The sequence below is a fragment of the Planococcus citri genome, chromosome 3 (genome assembly GCF_950023065.1).
Source record: "Planococcus citri chromosome 3, ihPlaCitr1.1, whole genome shotgun sequence".
NCBI lineage: Eukaryota > Metazoa > Arthropoda > Insecta > Hemiptera > Pseudococcidae > Planococcus > Planococcus citri.
In genome coordinates, this window is record NC_088679.1 from 55431923 (window position 1) to 55454318 (window position 22396).

A 22396-nucleotide genomic window follows, 5' to 3' on the forward strand; every position below is an offset into this window, starting at 1 on the left:
GTGAAAAATCTACAACAAAAACGAGGTACGACAACGAGCTATGATGATAATTCAATTCATTTGCTTATAATTACCATCGGAGCTACCATGTGACCGTGTTTACATTAAATGTAAACGTTTACCCACACGAACTATACACCTTTGACCTCATTTAAATTCGAGTACACATATAACGGTTAGATCAAGACTGCTATACCTAAATTATACCGCGTAACGTGCACCTATATTACCTACTACTCGAATATAACTAGTTGAAAACTTACGAACAAAAGTTACCTATCGCAAATCTACCAAAAAATTACATCCGTTTCCGTCTCAAAGCCGCAGAATTTTGTCGCTTATTCCGGATGAAAAAATTTAAAAATTCACTTTTTTACATTTTCCTTTTCCTTTTAGTAAATTCGTACATCATCTCGTAGAGCGGCGTGAAGCGAAACAACAGCTTCCTTTTTCGATCTTCGCCTTTTTTTTCTTCTTCTTTTTGTGTAATCTCGCATCGAAAAAGAAAACTATACGACATCGTTTGCAAAATATCAAACGGGATGTTTTCCAATCTGCGTATACGCGAATTAATGCCCCAAAGCTGAGCACCGAAAAAAAAAAGAAAGAAAAGGCGAAAACGTTGAGATTTATATTTTTTACAATCACGTTGAGAATATACGAATAAGTAAAACGAGAGAAAAGAAATCTAAAAATAGCATTTCGTATGAATTTTGTAAAAGGCCGAGCTACTGTTTGCGTACATAGTAGATAAAGTTGAGCCAGTAGGTACTACAGGGTTACACAAAAAGTATCGTTTGACGTTTATCGTATTGTTTTTCAACATTCACGCGCATCTAAAATGAAATTTAATCATTTCACCAGATATTTAGCCTTATGTACTTCGAAAAAAAGAGGTTATATAAATATTTTACCTGCTTTTAAAATGCGTCAAATATGATACAACGCTTGAAAGTTTTTCGTATCTCGCGTTTATTACATAAAGTTTGGGCGAAATCTTTCTTCTTTCTTTTCTTTTTTTCAATATCAGGTGGAAAAAAGTACTGAAAAGGTTTTACGAAAATTTCGTTTAAGCTTAATAACAAAAGCTCGACAAAACTTTCAAATTACCAACGCCTTTATTTTTCAATATCAGATGAAATTTTTATAATACCTTTTTTTTTAGCAAAAGACATCGTTGTTTTGAGACGATAAAGCCAATTTGAATAAATTTCAATTGTAATGCTAACGACGAAAAAGAATGATTTTTGACGCGACTGCGATTCGAATCGTTTATTTGCTCATTGAAGCGATTACAATGTCGAAAAATCGATCACACGAGTCGTCGCAACTTTCAAAATTGACCCTATTTTTTTCAATCGAAATATTAATTCTATTCACGCCACCGAATGATTACTATCAATTTCAACCCCAAGATTTTGAACAACTTTGGGAACCTGCTCCGAAGCCTCGCATTTAGTCTTACTAATCCGTTTTAATACGCTATCGATAACTTGATCAGCATTCTCATTCGCTTTAATCACTCAAACTCATCGCCACAAAATTCGCATTGCTACGATATCTTCGCCAATTAACGCATTAACACAGTTGGCAGCTCTAGACACGCACCAAAACAAAAAAAAAGAAAAAAATGCAATTCAAATCGCGTAACGAGTACGATTCATTCGAGCGATTCGAATCGCTTAAAATGCGACCATCGCGTTCGTTTCTGCCTCCTTTCGAGAATCGATTTTCACGACACGCTATTTTAGCCAACCCTGAGAGCTAAGCTGCTGTAATTAGGTTTCTCCATTCCATACAGTGCTACTGTATATACGAAAAAACTGTTCAAATGTCAAGATGATTTTCTCACATTTGTGTCAACGCCACGCTGCCGTCGCCAACATCGCCCTTGCCCCTGTTCCTGCTTTCATTCATTCAGCCATCAGCTCTGTTTTCCCATTGGGAAATTTCCGTACTATCGTCTACCTTGTTCGTTAACGACTTTATCCCCTTCAAGAAAATATTCCCAGGAAGGTATATAAATTTTCCACAAGTTTTTCTCTTTCATTTTATTGGTACGATAGAAAATAATCTCGAATCCTATTTGAATATTTGAATGGTCTCTATCGGTATATTCGTCATAAAAATGTCAAAATGAGTAAATTTAAATTTGTCAATCAAATGAAATATTGAATAAAATTGCCTACATTAAACCGGAATTCAAACCAAATTTTCTAAAATTGCTACTGATGATGTAATACCGTTAAAAATTTCTTCCAAAATATCTAAATATCTAAAGATATAAACAGGCACTGAATTTCATTTTTTGAATTTTGAAAAAAAATTGTTCAAATTTAGAGGGCTATGAAAAATATTGAAATTTGATTAAATGTAGAAAGCTGAAATTTTTACTTTAAGGTCTATTTTTAGACTCTCAAATTAAATGGAGATGATTTTGAGTCAATCTGGAGTAAGTTTTCCGATTCGAACTCGTGGATTTCGCACCTTTTTGAGATTTTCCGGTTCATTTGACACCCTGCATCCAAAATTAGCACTTGGAATTCAGAATTAATTCGAGTTTTGAGAAATTGTATTTCATTAGAACATTTTAAATAACATTTTTGAAAATTTTCTTGAACGGAATCATGATTAGTTCAAGAAGAGATATAGAAAATACAAGCATAAACCAGATTTCAGTTTTTTGCCTTAATCAGATCAAATATTTAAATTTCCAAAAATTGACCAAAATTTTCAAAATGAAAAATGCAGCAGCTGAAATTTTTGATAATACTGGAGTGCTTTTGAACACTCTTGATTTCTTTTCTCATACCAGTCTAAAGTTTTTTTCATCCGGTAGCCAGTGTGATACCATCCTCGTTAAAAAAAAAATTGAGACCATAAATCAAACCCACTACCCCCCCCCTCCTCAATCAATGAAACCTAAAAACTATTCAGTTCTGTTCCTTCAATTTGCGACATTCGTCACCGATTTCTTTTTTTTCAAGAGAACTGCTGAAAAATGATCATCATCAGAAACGCTTTACGAAAACACCTGCACCAGACACCTGGGGTGGTTGGAGTTGGGCGATAAAAATCCAGGTAATGTCTCGGTCTGGAAACCGTACAATTGTAATAGTGTGTTAGAACTTTTTGTTTTTTCGACGGCTCACGTTCGTGACATAAAAAAAAGTACGATACACGACTGTTACACGACGAATTGATTTTCAACTCTTAACGGCGAAATCGTTTATAATTAGGCCAAATGACAATTGTCTGTGTTTTTCTTCCTCTTACGTTCACGTCCCTTTACGATAGTACACGGCGATGTAACGCAATAGGGTCACACGACTGTTTGAAGACGCAAAAAGCGAACTTTCGATCCGAGCTGTATGCACGTGCCAAGCTATGCAACTCAATAAAACACAATTTTGTACATTTACATTGGCATACCTACCTTAAGAGATACAATTGTGCCCGGGGGGGGGGGAGAAAAGAAGAAAAGTCACGATGTTTTCGCACTTTAGGTAGGTTTCAAGTAACTTAATTTCAATTTTCATTAAAAAATTATTTGTCATCTCAAATTCTACAATTTTTTAACATTTTTCATCGTCAAATTTTTTCATATCACTTTCATTTTTAAATTTAAAATTTTTTTCAAAATATTTCACATTTTTCTCCCAAATACGTAGTATCATCGAAACTAGAAAATGCAGTAAAATTCAAATTAAACGAGCAATAACCCTTCATAAAAAAATGTACATCTTGCACAAAATCAAATAAAATACCTCGCAACAAAAATGCAAGTACAATGTACGTATAAAACGCACATGTGTGAGTGAAAAATCGTGAGCACGTACTTCCCATCAACATTCTAATGAACTTTTGGATACCGTTCAAATTCCTGCGAAGAGAAAAATTTTAATCAGCGTTGTTTTTCAACATAGATAATTATCGAGAAGCTGATATCGCCTGCTGATCGAAACACGTCCAATTAAACGTACGTACTCGTATTAAAATGCACACTTGCGCTACTCCAAAATGTCCTCGCTCCTCGGAATGCTGTCATTTGATTTCGTCAAACTTGAAATTTCACGCTCTTTTCGTGCTCGGCAGCAGTCAATTTGGAGAATTTTTCATCTTCTATTCAATGTATAAAGTAATAAATGGCATTTTTAAACGCCACACACACACCCGAGCCTCAGCCTATGCACTACAAGCACGTGTTATTTGACTTTTGGCATCTACACGCTCATATGTACATCGCACCACTGCGAACAGCTAAGCCCTTTCTTAATTTTATTGCCGGAGGATATAACAATACCGTATCCACTGGAATATTAATAGCACGCGTATAAAACTCGCTAACGCATTTTTAGCAAAATTTGACTTTGACGTCGTTTCCTTAGTTCCTCATGTTTGAGAAAGATAAGTACTTCCTCGTGTTTTGAAAAAAAAAGGCCTAAAATTACACGCTAGAGAAAACTTTTTGAGTATGTTTGCGTACTCTCGAGACATATTTTCTGTTTTTCTTACATACTCACGAGTCATGATTTATTGCCAGACTCGGTAAATGATTAAGATCACGCTGGTTCTCAAAGAAATGAAAATACGAGTACTTCAAAAGATGACACGTATTAGGTATACAATCGAAGTGTTAAAAGTTGATAACTTCAAAAGGCAATTTTCTTTGTTTTTCAGAAATAAAGAGTCGATATCAAAATATTTCCGCACCATAAATCAATCATGAATTTTCGTGGGAGTAAGTACATTTGAGTCGATGTTCACCTATATGTAGATATTCCAGATTAATTCAAGTAAAAAATAAAGTCTAGCCTTTTTGATTCGCTCAATTTTTTTTCAGAAGTTTCTTACAATGGCCTAGTAAAGAATCTGCATAATTCAAGTCCCAACCCTCCGGGGGGGGGGGAAGAAGAATGAGCCTATGATGAAAATTCAAAACGTTTAAATGTTCAGCGATACACCGATTGTTACCTAATAATTAGAAAATGCTGAGTTTGGATATCGAATTTTAAAAAAATTTGATATCTCTGAACCCCCCTCCCCCGTTTAACCCATGGTATTCACAAAAAAAATTAAAATGGCGATCGATGCATCATTTTTCGGGTCTCTACAGCAATGAGTTCATAATATCCACTGATTTTAAATTTTGAAAAAAGTTTTAAAACATGAAAAAGTGACCTGACATGGGCTTGGACTCAATTTTCTTCAAAAAAAAAAAGCACCTTTAGTAACCAAAAAAGTAATCAAAACCCAATTTAAAAAGTTACAAAACGCGAGCAAAACATTTTCATGTAGAAAAAACCAACAAAAAATAAAAAACACTTCAGTGAAATTTGATGTACAAAAAATTACAAAACAAAACACTCGCAGTTAAAATCTAACAAGGAAACTCCATGGAGTCGATACCTTTCACAATTTAAACAGAAGGACTTTTTGAAAATAATTGGTAAGAAAGTGATACTTTTTGGCAATTTTCGTCAAAAAAGTGACAATATTTCGTAACTTTTCAGTAATGAAGACAATTCAGTGTGTCCAACAAAACTCCCAGACAAAAAATTATGGTTTTTCCATGGCTTATTTTTCACATTTTTACCGCATGAAAATACACCCCCCCCCCCCCCCCATAAATATGTAACTTGAAACTGCGAGGGAATTTTAAGCAAGTAGGTATTTCAATTTTTTCAAATTTTTGAACAAATTTTTTACTTTTTTATTTTTTTATTTCTTAGTTTTCATTTTAAAAAATTTCAAGTGTGTTTCGAGCAAAATTCATGACTTTTCATGACTTTTATGACCATTAGACACCCTGCAATTTTTTTTTGGCAACTTTTGGCAAAGATTTATTCGAGCATTTTCAATTTTCAGCAAAGCTGAAAATTTGCTGAAAATGTTGAAAAACGAAGGTGCCTGCACACAAGTTGTGCATTTATAGCATAGGTATTGATTGGTCAATTTCCAAATTGATACTTCTGAACATAATGGAGTGGACACATCATTACTCATGATATTTAGCCATGTTTGCTGACGATAATTGTTAGCAATTTTGACAAAATGTCTCACTTTTCGCAATTTTTGACAGAAACTGAGATTTCGAAAATTTTTACAAAAACAGAGCTTTTAAGCAAAAAAGTGAATGTAAAACTGAATAAAAACTGCTTGACAATCAAAAAAAGCAAAAACTTTTGCTAATTATAGGCAATTTTTCCGCAACTTTTTGCCAAAGGCGAGCCTCTTGAATAATTTTTGGAATTTTTTTGCAAAAATGCGACAATTCTTAGCAATTTTTGACAAAAGCCGGACTTATTGCAATTTTCAGCAGAATGTGGGACTTCAACACTTTTTGCAAAAGATATGAGCTTTTCAGAAATTTTTAGCAAAAAAACCGAAAAATTTTTAAAGCAATTTTTTTGACAGCTTTTGGCAAAATAGTGATGCTTTTTCGCAACTTTTTGGTAAAAAACGACATTTTTCGGAAATTTTTTGCAAAAAGCAGATTTTAAAAATTTTAGCAAAATACAGCTGGTTTTTTGACAACTTTTAGCAAAAAAACGAGGCCAAATGGAATTTTTTGAACTTCAAAAATCAGAGTCAAGGTTTGCGCAAATCGAGCCCTTTCAAAATTTTGAAAAAGTTGCAAGTTATTTTTAGTGAATTCAAAGTTACTTGAAAAATTACCGCATTAAATCACAAAAATCAGTGAAAATTCAAACTCGGCGACTTCATCGAATCAAAAAGAATCAAAATTTATACATGTCAAGCCTCATTTTGATAATTTTTTCCACGAAGTACAATTTTATTTCCTTCAGAGGGGAAAGAGCACTCATATTTTCTTTAAATTGAAGATTTTAGTAAAATAATACGACCCAAATACCATAAAATAATGTGGATCTTCACAGACAACAATTCAAAATGTGAACTTATTAATCGCATTATTTCATCCTGCATATCTTCACAATAGTTACAGTCAGTCACAACCACTGTTTCAAAGGAAATCCGTATAAAAATCACTTAAACTCAATTACCTCGAAAACACCTTGACCAATTTCAACAAAACTTGAAAAATTCACATACCTACCTTCTACGACTGGCATTCCACTAAATTTAATACCTGACGAATAAACTGGTAAAATTCAACAGAAGATTTGAAAAAAAATATTGATAAACTAAATAATGCTAACTATCTCTTATTGGAATTTCCCCTCGATTTTTGATGAAATCCTCTTCCCTTGGATTTTTATAAGGTACATATAATTTACATTTGACTTATAGCTTGTTAATGTCACTGACCCTGAACAGTTTTCATTATCTTGATAGATACCATCAATATCGAGATACATAAACTATGAAGAATGAACCTGCGAATTTCATCACTTAGATGATTTTTTTCTCTTCGAGATGCATTAAAACTAAGATAGGACGTTGTAGCAGCGCAGCGTGTCGACAGGAAATACATACTTACATTATCGAAAAAGTTGTATAGATTTTTTTTCCGGGTTTATAAGTGCATACATATGGGTTTATGGTAAGCATGTCGAACATACTAACGTCAAAATATGTATCACATTCTCGTCCAAAAAGGTAATTTTTTTCTTCATCGAAACATATTTAAACATATTTACGAGTTTCATTATTCGGTTGATTAACCGTTAATAGCGTGAAATAACAGAGTCGCGTGTTGTGTTGATAAGAAGGGAAAAAATGCTATTTGTATGGACGAGTGCCAGTACTCGGTGTTAACGTTATTTGTCGTTAATTTAGCAGCATGCACCCAGTACCCACTATCCAGCGAGACCTGAATTTCATTTGTCTAGCCGACCGAAGACCGAACCACCATGTAACATGTTACATTGTTTTTTTTGCCCGTTTTCGATCATTAAAGGCATAGTCGTACATAGCGTGGAATTTTTTTCCTTATTTTTTTCATTCGCATTTTCGCATCGTGTGGGTTTGCGTATAGAGCATCTCTATACACGTAAACGTAAAGTAATATTAAACTCGACAGGTCACGATGGGAGCAATTGTCATCGCAATGGAGACGAAATAGGCGTAATAGTTCCGTTCCACGATGCGTTTCCATTTAGGTACGCTTTTATTTTTCATGTCGTTAATTAAGTATAATAAACTCGACTAAAGCGATTTGATTCGTTTACTTTTCTCAACTTCGATTTCATTACTACGTAGGGTATTCCATTCTTTTTTTTTTACACGATTCCAGCAATCGGACCGAAGTACGCTTTGAATTTCAATCTAGGGGCTCAAAAAGTTCGCACGAAATGCGAGGGAGTAAAGTTTCCTACAGAGTTTAATTTAATTTCAGCAAGGTTCGTGATTTCGTTCGATTGTCAAATGTACATCGGATTTTGATTGCAATATGAGAATATGATGCGGATTTCGAGAGCAAACCCATATCGGAAATTTTCTTCGAAGTCTTCGTTCAGAAAAAATAATCAATATAATAGAGAATTCAACGCGAATTACGCCAAGTTTTGAGAAAGTTTCCGCGCGAGATGGCATAAGATCAAAGATATCTTTCAGCAGCCTCAAGCTCCATAGTTCTACTAAAACTATTTTTGATAAAAATTCGCGGTATAGAGGCATTAAAAACAGCACAATAAAGGAAAGTTCGTCAGAAATTTGGAAAACATAACGTTCACCTCTGGGCAATTTCGCCTGATTCCTCTTCTACATACCTAATAATGTTAACTTTTCGTGAATCGTGCATTAATACTTTTATTGATATGTCAGTACGAAAAAATTGGAAAATTGACTAATTCGGAGCAGATACGTGGGATGTTGGGTAAGTAGATAATTGTTTAGAAGCTTTCTCTGCGGGTAATTTTGCGTGAAGCTTATCGTAAGTACGAGTATAATAACGTACGCAAATATCTAAAACCATCATTTGTGGTTACTTTGTCAGATGATTATTTTCAAGAGTCACGACGAAACGTTGTATTTTTAAAATCAACTTTAGTCTCGTCTCTTTGATTTTACTTTCGCATGCGATGCAATTGCTTCACCTACTTTCAAACATTTCCGCGTACATTTTATAGACTAGAGTAAACTGAATTCAGCCTTTTTTCAAGTATTGACTAATTTGAACTTTCTTGCGATGATTTCGATTTCCAAAATTACATTTTTCATCATCTAACATTATGACTAAAGTAAACTAATACACAAAAATTGCAGGAATTCATAATAATGATTATTATTCGAATCAGTAGGAAAAATGAAGGAAGCAGAGGAAAGAGGAGGATGATCAGAAGACATTTTTTTTAGGTAAAAATGATTACAAAATGTACCGATAAATTATTAATACGATTGATTAGGAAAAAGATTAAGGGTGTTGAGAAGCATCACAGTACTGCCCTCATTTCAGTTTTTCCTTTCCTAATTCATTTTTAGAAATGTCAATAAATCATAAGCTAGGGACGTAAATAGGGGATAAACGAGACTCCTGCACCAGCGAAGTTGGAAAATTCGATGTAGAGGGATTCTGAAATGCTATAATATGGTCTTTTCAGTATAGATAAAACGCGTGAGCGAAAATTTATTTCTTATATGAAACGAGCTGCTGTTTTTTGATTTTAAAGCATTCATCAAGTTGAACAGATCGCAAAGCCTCTTTTAAGGTAATTTTACCGTTCATTTCAATTCAAAACTGAAGGAGGACGCAAGTGTATACAATTCGACTAGCGAGCCAACAAAAATTTTTTTCAGTCAAATTTGATTGCTGGAGATGGTTTTTTCTGTCAGTTAGACGGTAAACTATGTTACTTAGGACGATATTTCCTACATTTTTTATAACAAAAAGTACTTACCAGTTGGTGGGATTTTACCATCCATTCAGAATTAAACAGATTTGTAGTATTTCATCATTGCTTTTCAGCTGAAGTAACTCACAACATTCCAATTTCTCGCACAGCATTACTTAATAGTATATTACACAACGAGGGCCGAAAAAGTGATTTTTGACGAGGGTGAGGTTTGTGACCCGAACGAAGTGAGGGGAACAACTCACACGAGTTCAAAATCACTTTTTCTCCGAGTTTAGTGAAGTAATTTTTCCTGAACGAGGGTGGAAAGTACTTATTTTTACATCCGAGCGATTCTCGCGAGGTTGGAAAAGTAGTACTTTTCAGCCCTAGATAGGAAAATTAAATTTGAAAGGATACTCGAGTTGAAACGTAACACAATTATTTATTTAGGAAAATAAAAACGAATTATGTACAAGTTAATTACAATTTATAAAATTAATCGATTAGTTAATCTACACAATTTAAATTTACTCATTCGTACTTTTCTACAGCAAATAAAACATTTCTCGGTTGGGGAGAGAGAAATGAAAAAAATGAAATTCAAGAAATTTCATATCAGTAACAGAAAATGATTTTTTAAAAAATAGAAAATTATCAAGATAAAAAGTAAAGCATAAAAATAATAAAAAGACAAAAATGTATAAACTGAGAAATAACTAATACGAACATCACTTTTTACTCTAAACGAGCATCAACTGGTTTAAAAATTTCTTCTTCTATGCATATCGTATGCACCTATTTACTCGTATTAACTGTATACTTTAAGGTATTAAAAAAATTTTCTACTTCTAAGTCAATTTGTTGAGGAGTTGGACAATCCCCGAAATCGTCATCAATGTCAACTTCTTCTGTTTTTTCAATCTTCATCGGTAAAGGAAAAGAAGAAATTAAATCATCATCAAACTTACTGACTTTACGTAAAATTTTCATCGCGTCCAAGATCTCATTTTTTTCAGTTATTCGAAGACTTCGTTCTTCATCGAGTTTCTCGGTTGTTTCGTTGAGACGTAGCAAATATTTGGATTTCAGTTTGGTGCAACGATCTAATTCACTTTCGAGTTCTTGATTTTGACGTTTCAGATCGTCGATTTCGGCCTTTTGTTCATCGGTAAGTTTTTTCAATTTGAAATATTCCGACGTTAGGTTTCTATTATTTTCGGCCAGTTCATGGATTTCATCTTCATGTTCTTTGGATACTCGTAGCATGGCAGCTTCATGATCAGCCCTTTCGGTTTTTATTTGTTCTTGCAGTTGTAAATTCATTTTGTTGAGTTCGTCCATCTGACGTTGCACATCTAGACATATTTGACTCATGGAATTGAAATGGTTATCCATTGCGAGAAATTTTAAACGAATATTATACGAAAAATTACACGTTGTGAAAACACAAAAATCGCGAATATGAAGTAAAAATGGCAAAAAGCACACCACAAAATTAAGAAGTAGGTACTCGACAAGCGATGAAAACTAATACTGTTCAACTTTTAAAAATCTTCAGTCTTTATATATGGAGATTTTGTTATTGAAAATGAGCACCAGGGGTAGCTTGTTGTTTACGTTATTTTTTCAGAACAACAAAAGTCAACTTTGAACTGGTCTTCTTCGTGATGAGTCATATTACGCATAGGGTTATTTTCGAGGGTTGTTATTCTACAGGTTGAATGAATAAGATAAGGATTTCTTATTGTTTCGCGAATTTTGGTGAAGTGTCCAAAGGTCGAATGGTCTAAAGAAAGAGAAGGATTGCGATGTTTTCAGACATAACCATCATTTTATTCACGTTGAAATCAAATAACAAAGGTTTGAAGTGTGCAAGGTGGTTTTAAAAATTAGCAACACGCTATTTATAATGATTAATGACATGAAATATCTCGGAGTACACCATAACATAGTTTTTTTTATCGATATATGATTAAAGGGTAAAAGCAATGATTCTGAAAACCGTTAATGAAAGTTGGTACCACGAAAAGAGTAAGTATGAAGTTTCATACCAAGAAATCGAATTTTACCTCCATCTCGTCGACTCGTTTACGAACTGAATAACTCGCATGATGCAAATAACAATGTAATTTCAATTCGATTAGCAAAAAAACCACTCAGTCATCAGTTGAATAACCCAGAGATATTGTAAATGTATTTCAAATTCAGAACATATGCCGGAGTTTTCAACAGTTGGCACGTTGGCCCTTGTGTTTCCGGGGGGGGGGGGGCATTTCGGAAAAAATAAAATCATCTGGAACTTGACAATTGTCGAATATGGGAAAAATAAATTATAAGATCAAAAACATTACTTTATCTAGTCGGACCCATTTTGATGAAATTTTGAAGAATTGTGTGGCGATTTTTGAAATTTTAGTCACAATTTTTACAATTTTGAAGCATTCCTGCTTTTAATTCAAATAGTGTCGCAATTTATTCAAAGTGCATAGTCTAAAACCTATATCAAATATTTCAGCTTGCCAAATCGATTTTTGAAAATTCAAAATAGACCATTTTTTGCTAAATAATAATATACACATTCAGTAAGAATCATAAAAATTTATCTTGAAACTGATATTTATCATCTCCATCGAACAGAATTTCACCATTTCTGGCCATCCTGGAGCCTCCAGCACGATTTTCAATTGCTCCAGTGTACACCTCGAATGTGTTGCTTGTCCACATACCCTACTTGGTGAAAAATACCAGTGATTAAAAATGTTGGTAAAATACATTCGCGGTGTCCACCAGAAAATTGGCCCAAATGCAATTAAGCTTGTTGAACAGGTAGATGAGGTGGGCCGCTACTAGATTTTTAGCTACCCAAATCAATTTCTGCGCCTTCTGGAGAAAATGAAAATCACGCTGGAGGCTCCAAAATGTTCCAAAATTGTTGAATTCAGTTTTAAAAAAACAAATCACCACAAAATAATCAATTTTTATTTAGATTTTTGAAAATTTGCCAAAAGTTTAAACATCATTTTGGGCAGCTGAAACGTTGGTTTTTGGGGGATTCACACCATGCTCTTTCTGAAAATCACAGTATCCTTCAAAAAGAGGCGTGTACTTCGAGTGGTTTTGGCACGGGGAAGCAGTGGTGTACTGGTGTACTGGGGAGGGGACAGGGAGATTTCAAAATTTTGTATATCCCCCATTTTGAAGTCTGACTATCGATATTGAAGGCGTCTTCATATGAATGAGGAACCCCAAAACGATTTGGACCCTTGAATGCATCGAAGAAGTGTTAGAAGTAATCTTGGTCCTCTTCCTAAACTCTCATTTTGAAGGTAGGACAAAACTCTGTCAATAGGAAGTGGTGGGAGCGATTCTGGGATACTGCCTAGGAGCTCCGGGCCTTTGGCCTGGTGCTGGGGGGGGGTCAGCAGTCCCAACCAAAACTGGGGCCCCCCACTCACTTCGGCTCCAGGACCACTGGGTGGCCGAACCGTCCCCTCCCCCTCCTAGTTTTAAGCAAAATTGAAACACTCCTAATCTTGGCTTAGTTTAAGTTGTACATAGTTTTTATAGCTAAATTTTAGTATTAAGTTTGTCATTTAGTATTAGAATATACATCACCCTCCCCTTAAACTTAAGATTGTACTGGTATTATCTCTGCGGAAGGGGCGGGGCTTAGGCCCCGCCCCCTCACCGCAGGGATAAGTAATTATAAGATGTAAATAATATTCAAAATAAACCCTTTTTTAAAAAAAAAAAAAAAAAAAATTGGTGTCGTCTACATATGAATTGAGTGGTCCAAGTACGACAGTGTGAGGTTTAATTTGAGATTGAACCTTTGTATCTAAGGGTAAGGGGTAGTAAAACCTCCAAAAATCCAACCCTTCATAATTCTAAAACGGTTTCACAACAGAAAACTTGCAACATTTTCCCTTTCGGTCAAAAAATATTCCTTTTCTCACCATTCACGTCAACGAGATCCACCTCCTTTATTTAATCTCGATTAAATCCACACGGCTGGACAATAAATAACGTACATCAAGGCCGACTCATACCCACAAAATTTACTCCAATTCAAAAAGCACACTTCCACCTACACCACTTTCCCATCCGTTGTAGATTACATAGCCTTAGACGTTTAAAAACTTACCTCTGGTATTGGTGGCCGCATCCGCGATCTTCTGGAACGCATCCAAGAAAGCGGCAATCGCCTGGATAGTTGCCCTGTAACAAATGGTTAAATATTACTATTTGTAAATGAACTTGTATATTTTTCACGAATATTTATAGGTTACCCACGCCACGACACAACACGCAACTATATCGATAATATACCTATAAGCTATGGTACGTATAGACGTAAGAGTATAATGCATTATCGGTCATCCATCGTCGTCGTCACCCAAGCCGGGTCAGTCAATTTTCAACAATACCCTTTGAAAAGAAAGACCATTGACCACGGATTAATTAATCTGTTCGTTTGGACGCGACCGGATGACCAAAATCATCATCCGGAGAAGATACGCACGTACGTAGATAAACCAAAATCATGGCGTACTTCTCGCCAATAGAGAGTAATTTTTCACAATTTAATTGCTACAAATAGCTCGTTGATCCCATTTCAACTGCTCTACCTACGCTTCCATTTTATCATTGTATTTTATACTCGTATACGCGCCGATTGCCTGCTGGATCTGAGTTCAGAGCGAGAGATTTTGTATATACGCACATACATCTCACAGAGTACTCGCGTTTATAATTTCACCGTCGTCCGGTCTTTTTTTTTCTCCCGCAAGAGGTCATACTATTTAGAGTATACGGCGAGAGTATTTAATCTATACAAAATGCGATACTTCCCGATTCCGATTAAACTTGTATATATTTAAGCGCTCAAGTTCGAAGAATTAAACCAGTTCGACCGACTGCGTATTTACTTTTGCGACTGCATATTTATATAAAAGGATGCTGCGATGTCGCGATGAAGCGTCAGTCGGTGGGTCGTTGTCTCGCCATCGTTTATCCGCATACTCGTAAAATACGAGTAAGATATACGAAAATATATAGGACGAGACATAAATAACGAGCAAAATAACACCAACGCCGGCAGATATTTTATACAATATATTTTGCTTTTTTTTCTCCTTTCTTAATGCATTTTTTTCCTCATAAATCATACCTGTAATTACAACGTTAATAATTAATCTGTCCGGTGTATCGTGATGAAATATGAAAAAATGATGTTCTAGTCACTTTTACTCGATCTTTTAACTAACCTAGTTTGTGTTTTTTTTTTCATCGAGAAGCACCGTGTATAGCAAAAAGATGAAACAATGGTACGCGACAAAAAACCAATTGCAGCTTTGCCCTTGAAACTCGATTCAAACTTCAATTATCACCCTAATTTCTAATTCACCCGAATGAAAGCAACTGTTCGAGACCTCCCTCTTGGTATACAGTATATATGGTAATTCTCTAACAATCATTAATTACCACCACCAGTAAAGTGAGTAATACGCTAACTTACACGTATATAAAGTTCTAACTACTAAACTCTTAACCTTAACTTAGAAACGTTCAACAGAGGGCTAACGTAAGTCACCTCACTTGTAACGTTTTAAAATGGTTCAACTTACAAAACATCTTTTTCAGTATTGATCTTACACACCCAAGCCTGCTGCGATGCATGTCGAGTTTATTAGCCGGATTTGCCATAAAAGGGAGCAGTCTATTGAGAAACAACGATCAACTTTTGGCAAATTTAGATATGGAGGGTGAGATATCCAGGTTGAATGAGATCAAACCATCTTTCATTGAAAAAGAACCATATGTTCATGAAGTTGGTCAGTTCTTTCAACAATAATTTCATCTTTTTTTTCGAAAATTCAGCAGATTTAAGGAGTTTTCGTGCTTATTGAATATTGACCTTTTTGTTAAACAATGATGGCTATTGTGGTAGTTCTGTCGCTGGAAAAAAGGGGAGGGTCAAAAATTATGATGTTTCTGGACATTTTGAACTCAAAATCAGAAGATTTTCTGCATGTTACATTTTATGTAAGTTTGATATCTTCCATCCTCATCTTTCGATGATTGCTGAATTTTCACAACCTGAAGCCTATTTTAATGGGCCAAAAAGTCAAAATTAGGGGATGAGGTTCATATGGGATTTACTTAGATCCGGTCCTTGAGGCGGAGGAAGAGTCAAAGTTGAAAATTACGGAAAACGGAAATGGCATTTTTCCCTCAGAGGATCGTAATAAAGACCCTAATCGATAAAAGTGTTCAAAAGTGTTGATGCAATTTTTGGAAAATTGGAAAATTGAAAACTCTGTAAGTAAAGACGTGTCTATTAGGGTGGTCCTTAAATACTTACATGACAAAAAAAATCGCGATTTCTTCTGCTCCCACCCTTCAAAGTGGTGACCTCTGGTGAGAAAATAATTCCCTATTTTTTATTTTTACCATTTTTGAAAACTCTGGCTGCGGTGGGCCTCTCAATCCTCAAAAATTTGAAAAAATTCAACTTCAAAGCAAAATTTTTAAAATTCAAAAATTTCAACTTGCAACACTTTTAAAAAGTCTCTTTTGAGTAAAATGGACTCTTATGAGGATATTAAAACCCCATCCCTAGAAAACCAAGTCGGTCCCTTTGGAATAGCTGAAATTCGTATTTTATATTAAATTTCAGCTATCGTCATGAGAGTTTATTTTGCTCAAAAGAGACTTTTTTGAGATAACCGAATTTGAAATTTTGAAATTTAAAAATTTTACAGTGAATTTGTATTTTATAAAATTTTTGAAAATTGAGGGGCTCGCTGCAGCTCGAGTTTTTTGGAAAAAAAAATGAAAAATAGTGAATTATTTTCTCATCAGAGGTCACCTTTTCGGAGGTTGGGAGGAAGGAAAATCCCAACTTCGAAAATAAGGACCACCCTAGTGTCTAAAACCCAAAAAGCTAAAGTGCTTTTTCGTACTCTCAAAATTAAATTTCGTACGGTGTCAATGTCGTCAAATCTATTCATAGCCCCTCCACCCAAAAAAAACAAGTTTTCGAATGGTCTCCAGATTTTTACAGTATTCTGATAGGAAGTTTTTTTTTAGATATTTTTTCCCGTGAAGATACATTCGATTTCAAGATTCACCCTTTTCTCCCCACCCCTCACCGCCAATTTCATCATTTGATTCAAAAGAACAAGAGAATTCTCAACAAAAATTCACGCAACCTCTAACAAGGTTCGTACAGTTCATTGAAATCAAGAGTCGAGACATTTTTGTAATTTTTGACTTACTTTTTTGATTTACAAAAATCGACGCAATGAACTGTAAAATTTTCATTTCTTTCCTTCCTCAATTTTGAACAATCATTTTTCAAAAAGTTGAAAAAAGTGACAAGTGACCCAAGCGAGGCGATGGCAAAAGTAAACTTGTGATTTGGAAAATGTTTTCAGTATTTTCTTGAACTGTTATGGCAAAAAATTTGAAAAAACCAGAGGGAAATTCTCAATTTTGGATGAGTTGCGCGTTTTTTGTTTGCAACTTTAGCAACTAAATGCTGAATTTGCCAAAAATTGTTAAATATGGGTGATAAGCGACGGCAACACAGCAATAGCAAAGATCAGAAGCCAATGACAACAAAGGCGAGAAAAAGGCAAAACGACATGAAAATTTTCAGAAAACAGTCTCATAAAGAAAAAGATTAGGGCAATTCCTCTTCAAAAATTGTACGATACTTATTTGATTTTTCTACATCACACCCTAAAAATAACTATAAAAACGCCAAATTTCACAATAGCTCGATTCACCAATTCTTTCGATTACGACAACTTGAATAAAAAAATGCAAAATCGTCTTTCTTTTCAAAATAAGTACCTTGTGATACTTTCAGTCACATTTCACCACATTCATCAAAAATACGTTGATGACCTACTTCCAGAATTTGAATAATTTAAAATTTCAACCACTTTCATACACTCGATAAAAGCAGGAAAATTCGGCTTTCCGAACGACGGCGAGTCAACAACAGTCAAAAGTTTTCTTCGTGATTACGTTTTTAGCTCGAGCTATATTTCTCGAGTTTAATTTCCTTTTAGTATACGTCGAGTTTTCACCTCGAATTAAACAAAAATTACAAAATAAAGGCTGTAATTTTCGCGCAGAAGCATTTTTTATTATCTTTTTATTGCGACGAAGGTCGCTTCAGAGGAGAAAATTAACTGCAAATGTTCCACCAATTAAACCGCAGCTCGACAACTTCAACTCTGTACGAGTTGGCGTATCATTTAATAGAGTTGTTATATTGTCATAATCTTTCGAAAACTTGATACTCGTAATTTGTAGAATTTATGCCATTCGCTAGTTATAGAGGAGAGTGGACTGCTTTCACGTAAAACTAATATTTAAAAATGTACACTAGATGAGTATTCGTGTCGAAGGAAAATCACGACCATATTAACCGGACAACAGCCACAACGTAATAATTATTATACCAATTAATACACATGTACAAATTGCATTCGTTATATTAACGAGCAAGTTCGATAAAGCGAGAAACGATTCGATATAACGACCTTGAAAATTTACCAGTATGAAAAGGATTTATCGAATTTTAATCGAATTCTATAATATCGCTGTTCGATGATAAATTTATCGATAAAACGCGAAACGAATATTGGCGAAGAATTTATTGAAATTATGATGTTTGTCGTGACTGCATTTTCCAAACAAATAAAAATTTCCGCCCCAAATTACCTTTCTCTCCACCATTCTCTTATCTTATGATCCGAAAACAAAGTACCCATTATGCGCAGTTTGATTCGTGTCATTGATAATTACCTAGTGGATTATACATTACGAGCAGCATGTCTCGCTGCATGCTCGACTTTCCTAGTCGTAATCGTTCATTAACTAGGCAATTAACTACAACACCTCGTGAACTAAGTAAACATATAAAAAATGAGCAGAAAAATACGCTCTTAACGTACCTGAGACATGCTTGCAATTTGGTAGCTTTCGATATTAAATCTTCCCATAACGGGGTACCATTCTGAAACAGAAAATAACGAAATACCATTAAAATACCTACACTGGAAATTGGAATATTATACAAATAAAATCCTCTTATAAGCTTTCGTATTAAATATTTCACCAATGTATAGCCTATACTACATAGTCGTACTTTACTCGTTATGTCGAAATTTCAAAATGAATGAAAATTTTCCTATTCATTAAAAATTCAACGCTTTTTCGGTTACATGCCTTCGCAAACTAGAGCTTTTCAAATCAGCGCGCTTATAAAGTTCAAGGATGAAGTACATATATATAATCGATTTACATTTCAAATTATACATAGACTCTGTAGCTTCGTTGTTATTTTTTAAAACTGTGCGCCGATTTATTCTATAACAATAATACAAAAAAAAACACCAAATATTATAAAAAACTTTTCCGCATTGTGGCCTTTTTATTCTCTTACTCTACAATACCGCCTTCTTTTCAACTATAAAGTTATAATTTATTTTTTTGTTAGAATGAAATTTGTACCGAGTGACAGCCAAAACCATAGGGTATCATTTTAGCTAAGACACGTCGGTTGTAATTTTGCCAACGAATGGAAATATTTCAATTTTTTCGCTTCGGTTTTCCACACCCGGACGCAATTTAGTTTATTGCAGACTTTTCGAAGGCGTTGTTGCTTTTAATATTATTCTAACGTGTTATATAACTTGTAAAATACATTTTTCTCGCGGTATAGAGCCTCAAGCTCTACAATTTATATTATACGGTTGTATTTTTAGATTTTAACGAAAAACGTGCGAAATGACGAAATATTTTGAAAATTCAAATCCAAAATAAACGTTTTCTACTTCGAATATCTCATATTCTGGGTTTTATGCGTGCCTAATGACGAAATTAAAAAAGCAAGGGTCAAGAATTTTCAAAAATAAAAAAACATAAAATTTTCACAGCAAAATAGCACAAAGGAGCCATACGCGTATGCTCAAATTTTCAAATGAGCCAAAAAATGTCGATAGTTTTATTTTATTGCCTGTAAATTTTTTAATTTTAAAAATAGTCCGTCTTGTCAGTATTTTTTTACTCGTTTTCAATACTTGACCAAAATTCAACTAAAAAAGATTTTGTCTGGACCGAACCCAATATACTTCTGATTTCAGTATAGACTTGGAAGCTCGGACAAAAGCGTACGTACCTATAGTAAATTCAGCTATTAAAACTACTGAAAAGGCTCAGAAAAAAATACGAAAACGAATCTTCTTTCAAGTGAATAATTTACGATCCATTTTTTGCAGCCCTTTTGCATACAGTAGACTCCCGATTATCCGCCATTCGATTATCCGCCCTTCGGCTTATCCGACCCAATTTCATCCGCCCTTTCCTCCGGGTTATCCGACCTACTGAGGGCGGATGTACACATATTTGCATATTTTGGCTGTTTTTAGTGCATATTTCAGCATATTTTAATCTTTTTACTTGTTTCAATGCAAATTTTTCTCATTTCTGCTCATTTTCTCAAATTTTTTCCAAAAAATCATGTTTTTTTCGTTTTTTAGCTGGAAAGTTTTTTAAAAAATTTCACCCAAACAAAACGAATTTCCCTGAAAACGTTATTTTGGATTATCCGCCATTTTCGTTATCCGCCAGACCTTCAGCCCCAATTAGGGCGGATAATCGGGAGTCTACTGTATTTCAATTCTTTATCGCGAGTAAAATACGATAAGGAAACATATTTCATAAATTCCTCTTGATAAACGGAATTTTAGCCATCTTTAAAATGAATTGCTCGCTAGGAAGATTTCCCTTCTATATTTCACTTTTTATCACCTCATAACGTAAATTCAATATTGTACAAGGGATAAGAAGCACTTCTAATATCTTCAAACTTCAACAGCAATGACAGTCTAACTGAGTTAGGATTCGGTATTTCGTATTTTATTCCATTAATTGTAATTGATTCAGGCTGCAGATGGAAAACTTCGAAATAAACCGGGAACGCAGACTTGCAAAATGTACTTTGTACATATGGGTAAGAGAAAAGGGAAGCGAAGGGCAATTCAGCAGCCAACTTTTATCCTTCACCATCTAGCAAAATAAAATAATTAAAATAGTCTAAAATGCAAGAAAATGTAACTTTTTTCATTTTTTTGATGGGTACAAAATTTATTTTTTCTTTCATTTTCAAAATGATTTTTTTTTTCAAACATAAAGTCATTCTCATCAAAACGAAAAAAAACATGCTCTTTGCTTATTAGTCCGAACTTTAAAAAAGAAAAAAATGGAAGAATTTTCCATTCAGTCCAATCTTTCGACTTTCCTTTTGGTCTAAATTTCGCGACTTTTCTCGACATTTTGACAAATAGATTTTTTCAAAATCAAAGGTTTATGATGAACTGATTTTCAATTTTATTCAAAATTTGACATAGTTGAAGTGAAAGTAAGGGAGAAGGGGGACTATTTTCAGGTGCACGAATTTTGGAAGGCAACTACGCAGGGTAGTAAGGCTCAAATGAAAAATTCCAAAGAAAATTGTTTTGCCAGCCTTCAGTTTTTCTAACAATCAATTTTACTCGCATGTGATAGAAAAATCAAAAAACAATCAATTTGAGCAGAACTTTTAAAGAGCTTTTCGGTTCTTCTTGAAAACAAACTTTCTAAACTGAAAAAATTGGAAAAAATCTGAACTTTTCAACAGTGAAAGTGAACATGTATTTGTTTTTAAGTGCACAAAAAAAGTGATGGATTCAGAGTTTTCCCATCCCCTTCTCCTTCTTCTCTCACTCATCATGTTTCGTTATTCTAATGAATTACGTTTGAAGCTGAGAAGAATTCATTGATTTTTTGAAGAGCAATATTAGTTAATCATGGTTTTAAAAAAGTGAATACTGAATGGATCGTTTCACCTCTTTGGCCAAAAAATCTTGCAAAATGACCTCGAAAAAACGTAGCAAAAATTCGAGGTGTCTAATATTGAACTCCTACCTCAAAAATGCTCAGTTTCACAATTTTGAATTTTTGCACGTTTCTCGTAAAAAAAATCTCACAAACATAGGTTTGATCGTAAAGTACAAGCTTTTTTAAAAAAAATTCTCTATCATACACACGTTTTAGAAAACATAATTATAGGAAAAATTTTGATCTAATTTCGCGAAGACCTTTTCGAGTTGAAAGTCACTCAGAAAGTTTTTAGGTCCAGGAGTGCCCTTGGAGGCAGGGACGTAGCGAAGTGGTTTTGCTTGGGGGGGGGGGCAAAAATTCCAAGATTCCTAACTAATTTGACTGAAAATTCCCACGTTGGGTGAAAAAATAGGGTATTTAAGTTACAAGTGGTGAGGGGATTGTATCACGACATTTCAGAAGTGAAAAATTTTAATTTTTTATATGCTTTGAATAATGAATATTTCAGGAATTTTTCTGTTCAGTTTACATATTCTTGAAATATTTTAAAACAGAATTTTGAATGGCCCGAGCGAAGCGAGGGCAAAAGTTTTGGAAAATTTATGATTTGAAAAGTAGAATAACATAATTTTTAATGAAAGAATTTAGTTTTTCTGATCTCAACATTTTTCAAATTCGATCATCGATTTTTTAAAATTGTAAGTAACCCTGTAAAAGAGAACCAAAAGTTGGCCCGA

At 34.2% G+C, this 22396-nt stretch overlaps 1 protein-coding gene across 4 annotated transcripts in view; it reads right to left on the reverse strand.

The window, feature by feature from the left end:
• The window catches only part of mim (missing-in-metastasis), a 102361-nt gene that overhangs the window by 75412 nt on the left and 4553 nt on the right, over positions 1-22396 (reverse strand). For all 4 annotated transcript variants that reach the window (XM_065357680.1, XM_065357681.1, XM_065357679.1 and 1 more), the window contains exons 2-3: positions 18731-18792; positions 13903-13976 (exon numbers count right to left, since the gene is read on the reverse strand). In XM_065357680.1, the coding sequence (XP_065213752.1) occupies positions 13903-13976; positions 18731-18792 (136 nt within the window). The remainder of the gene's footprint in view (positions 1-13902; positions 13977-18730; positions 18793-22396) is intronic.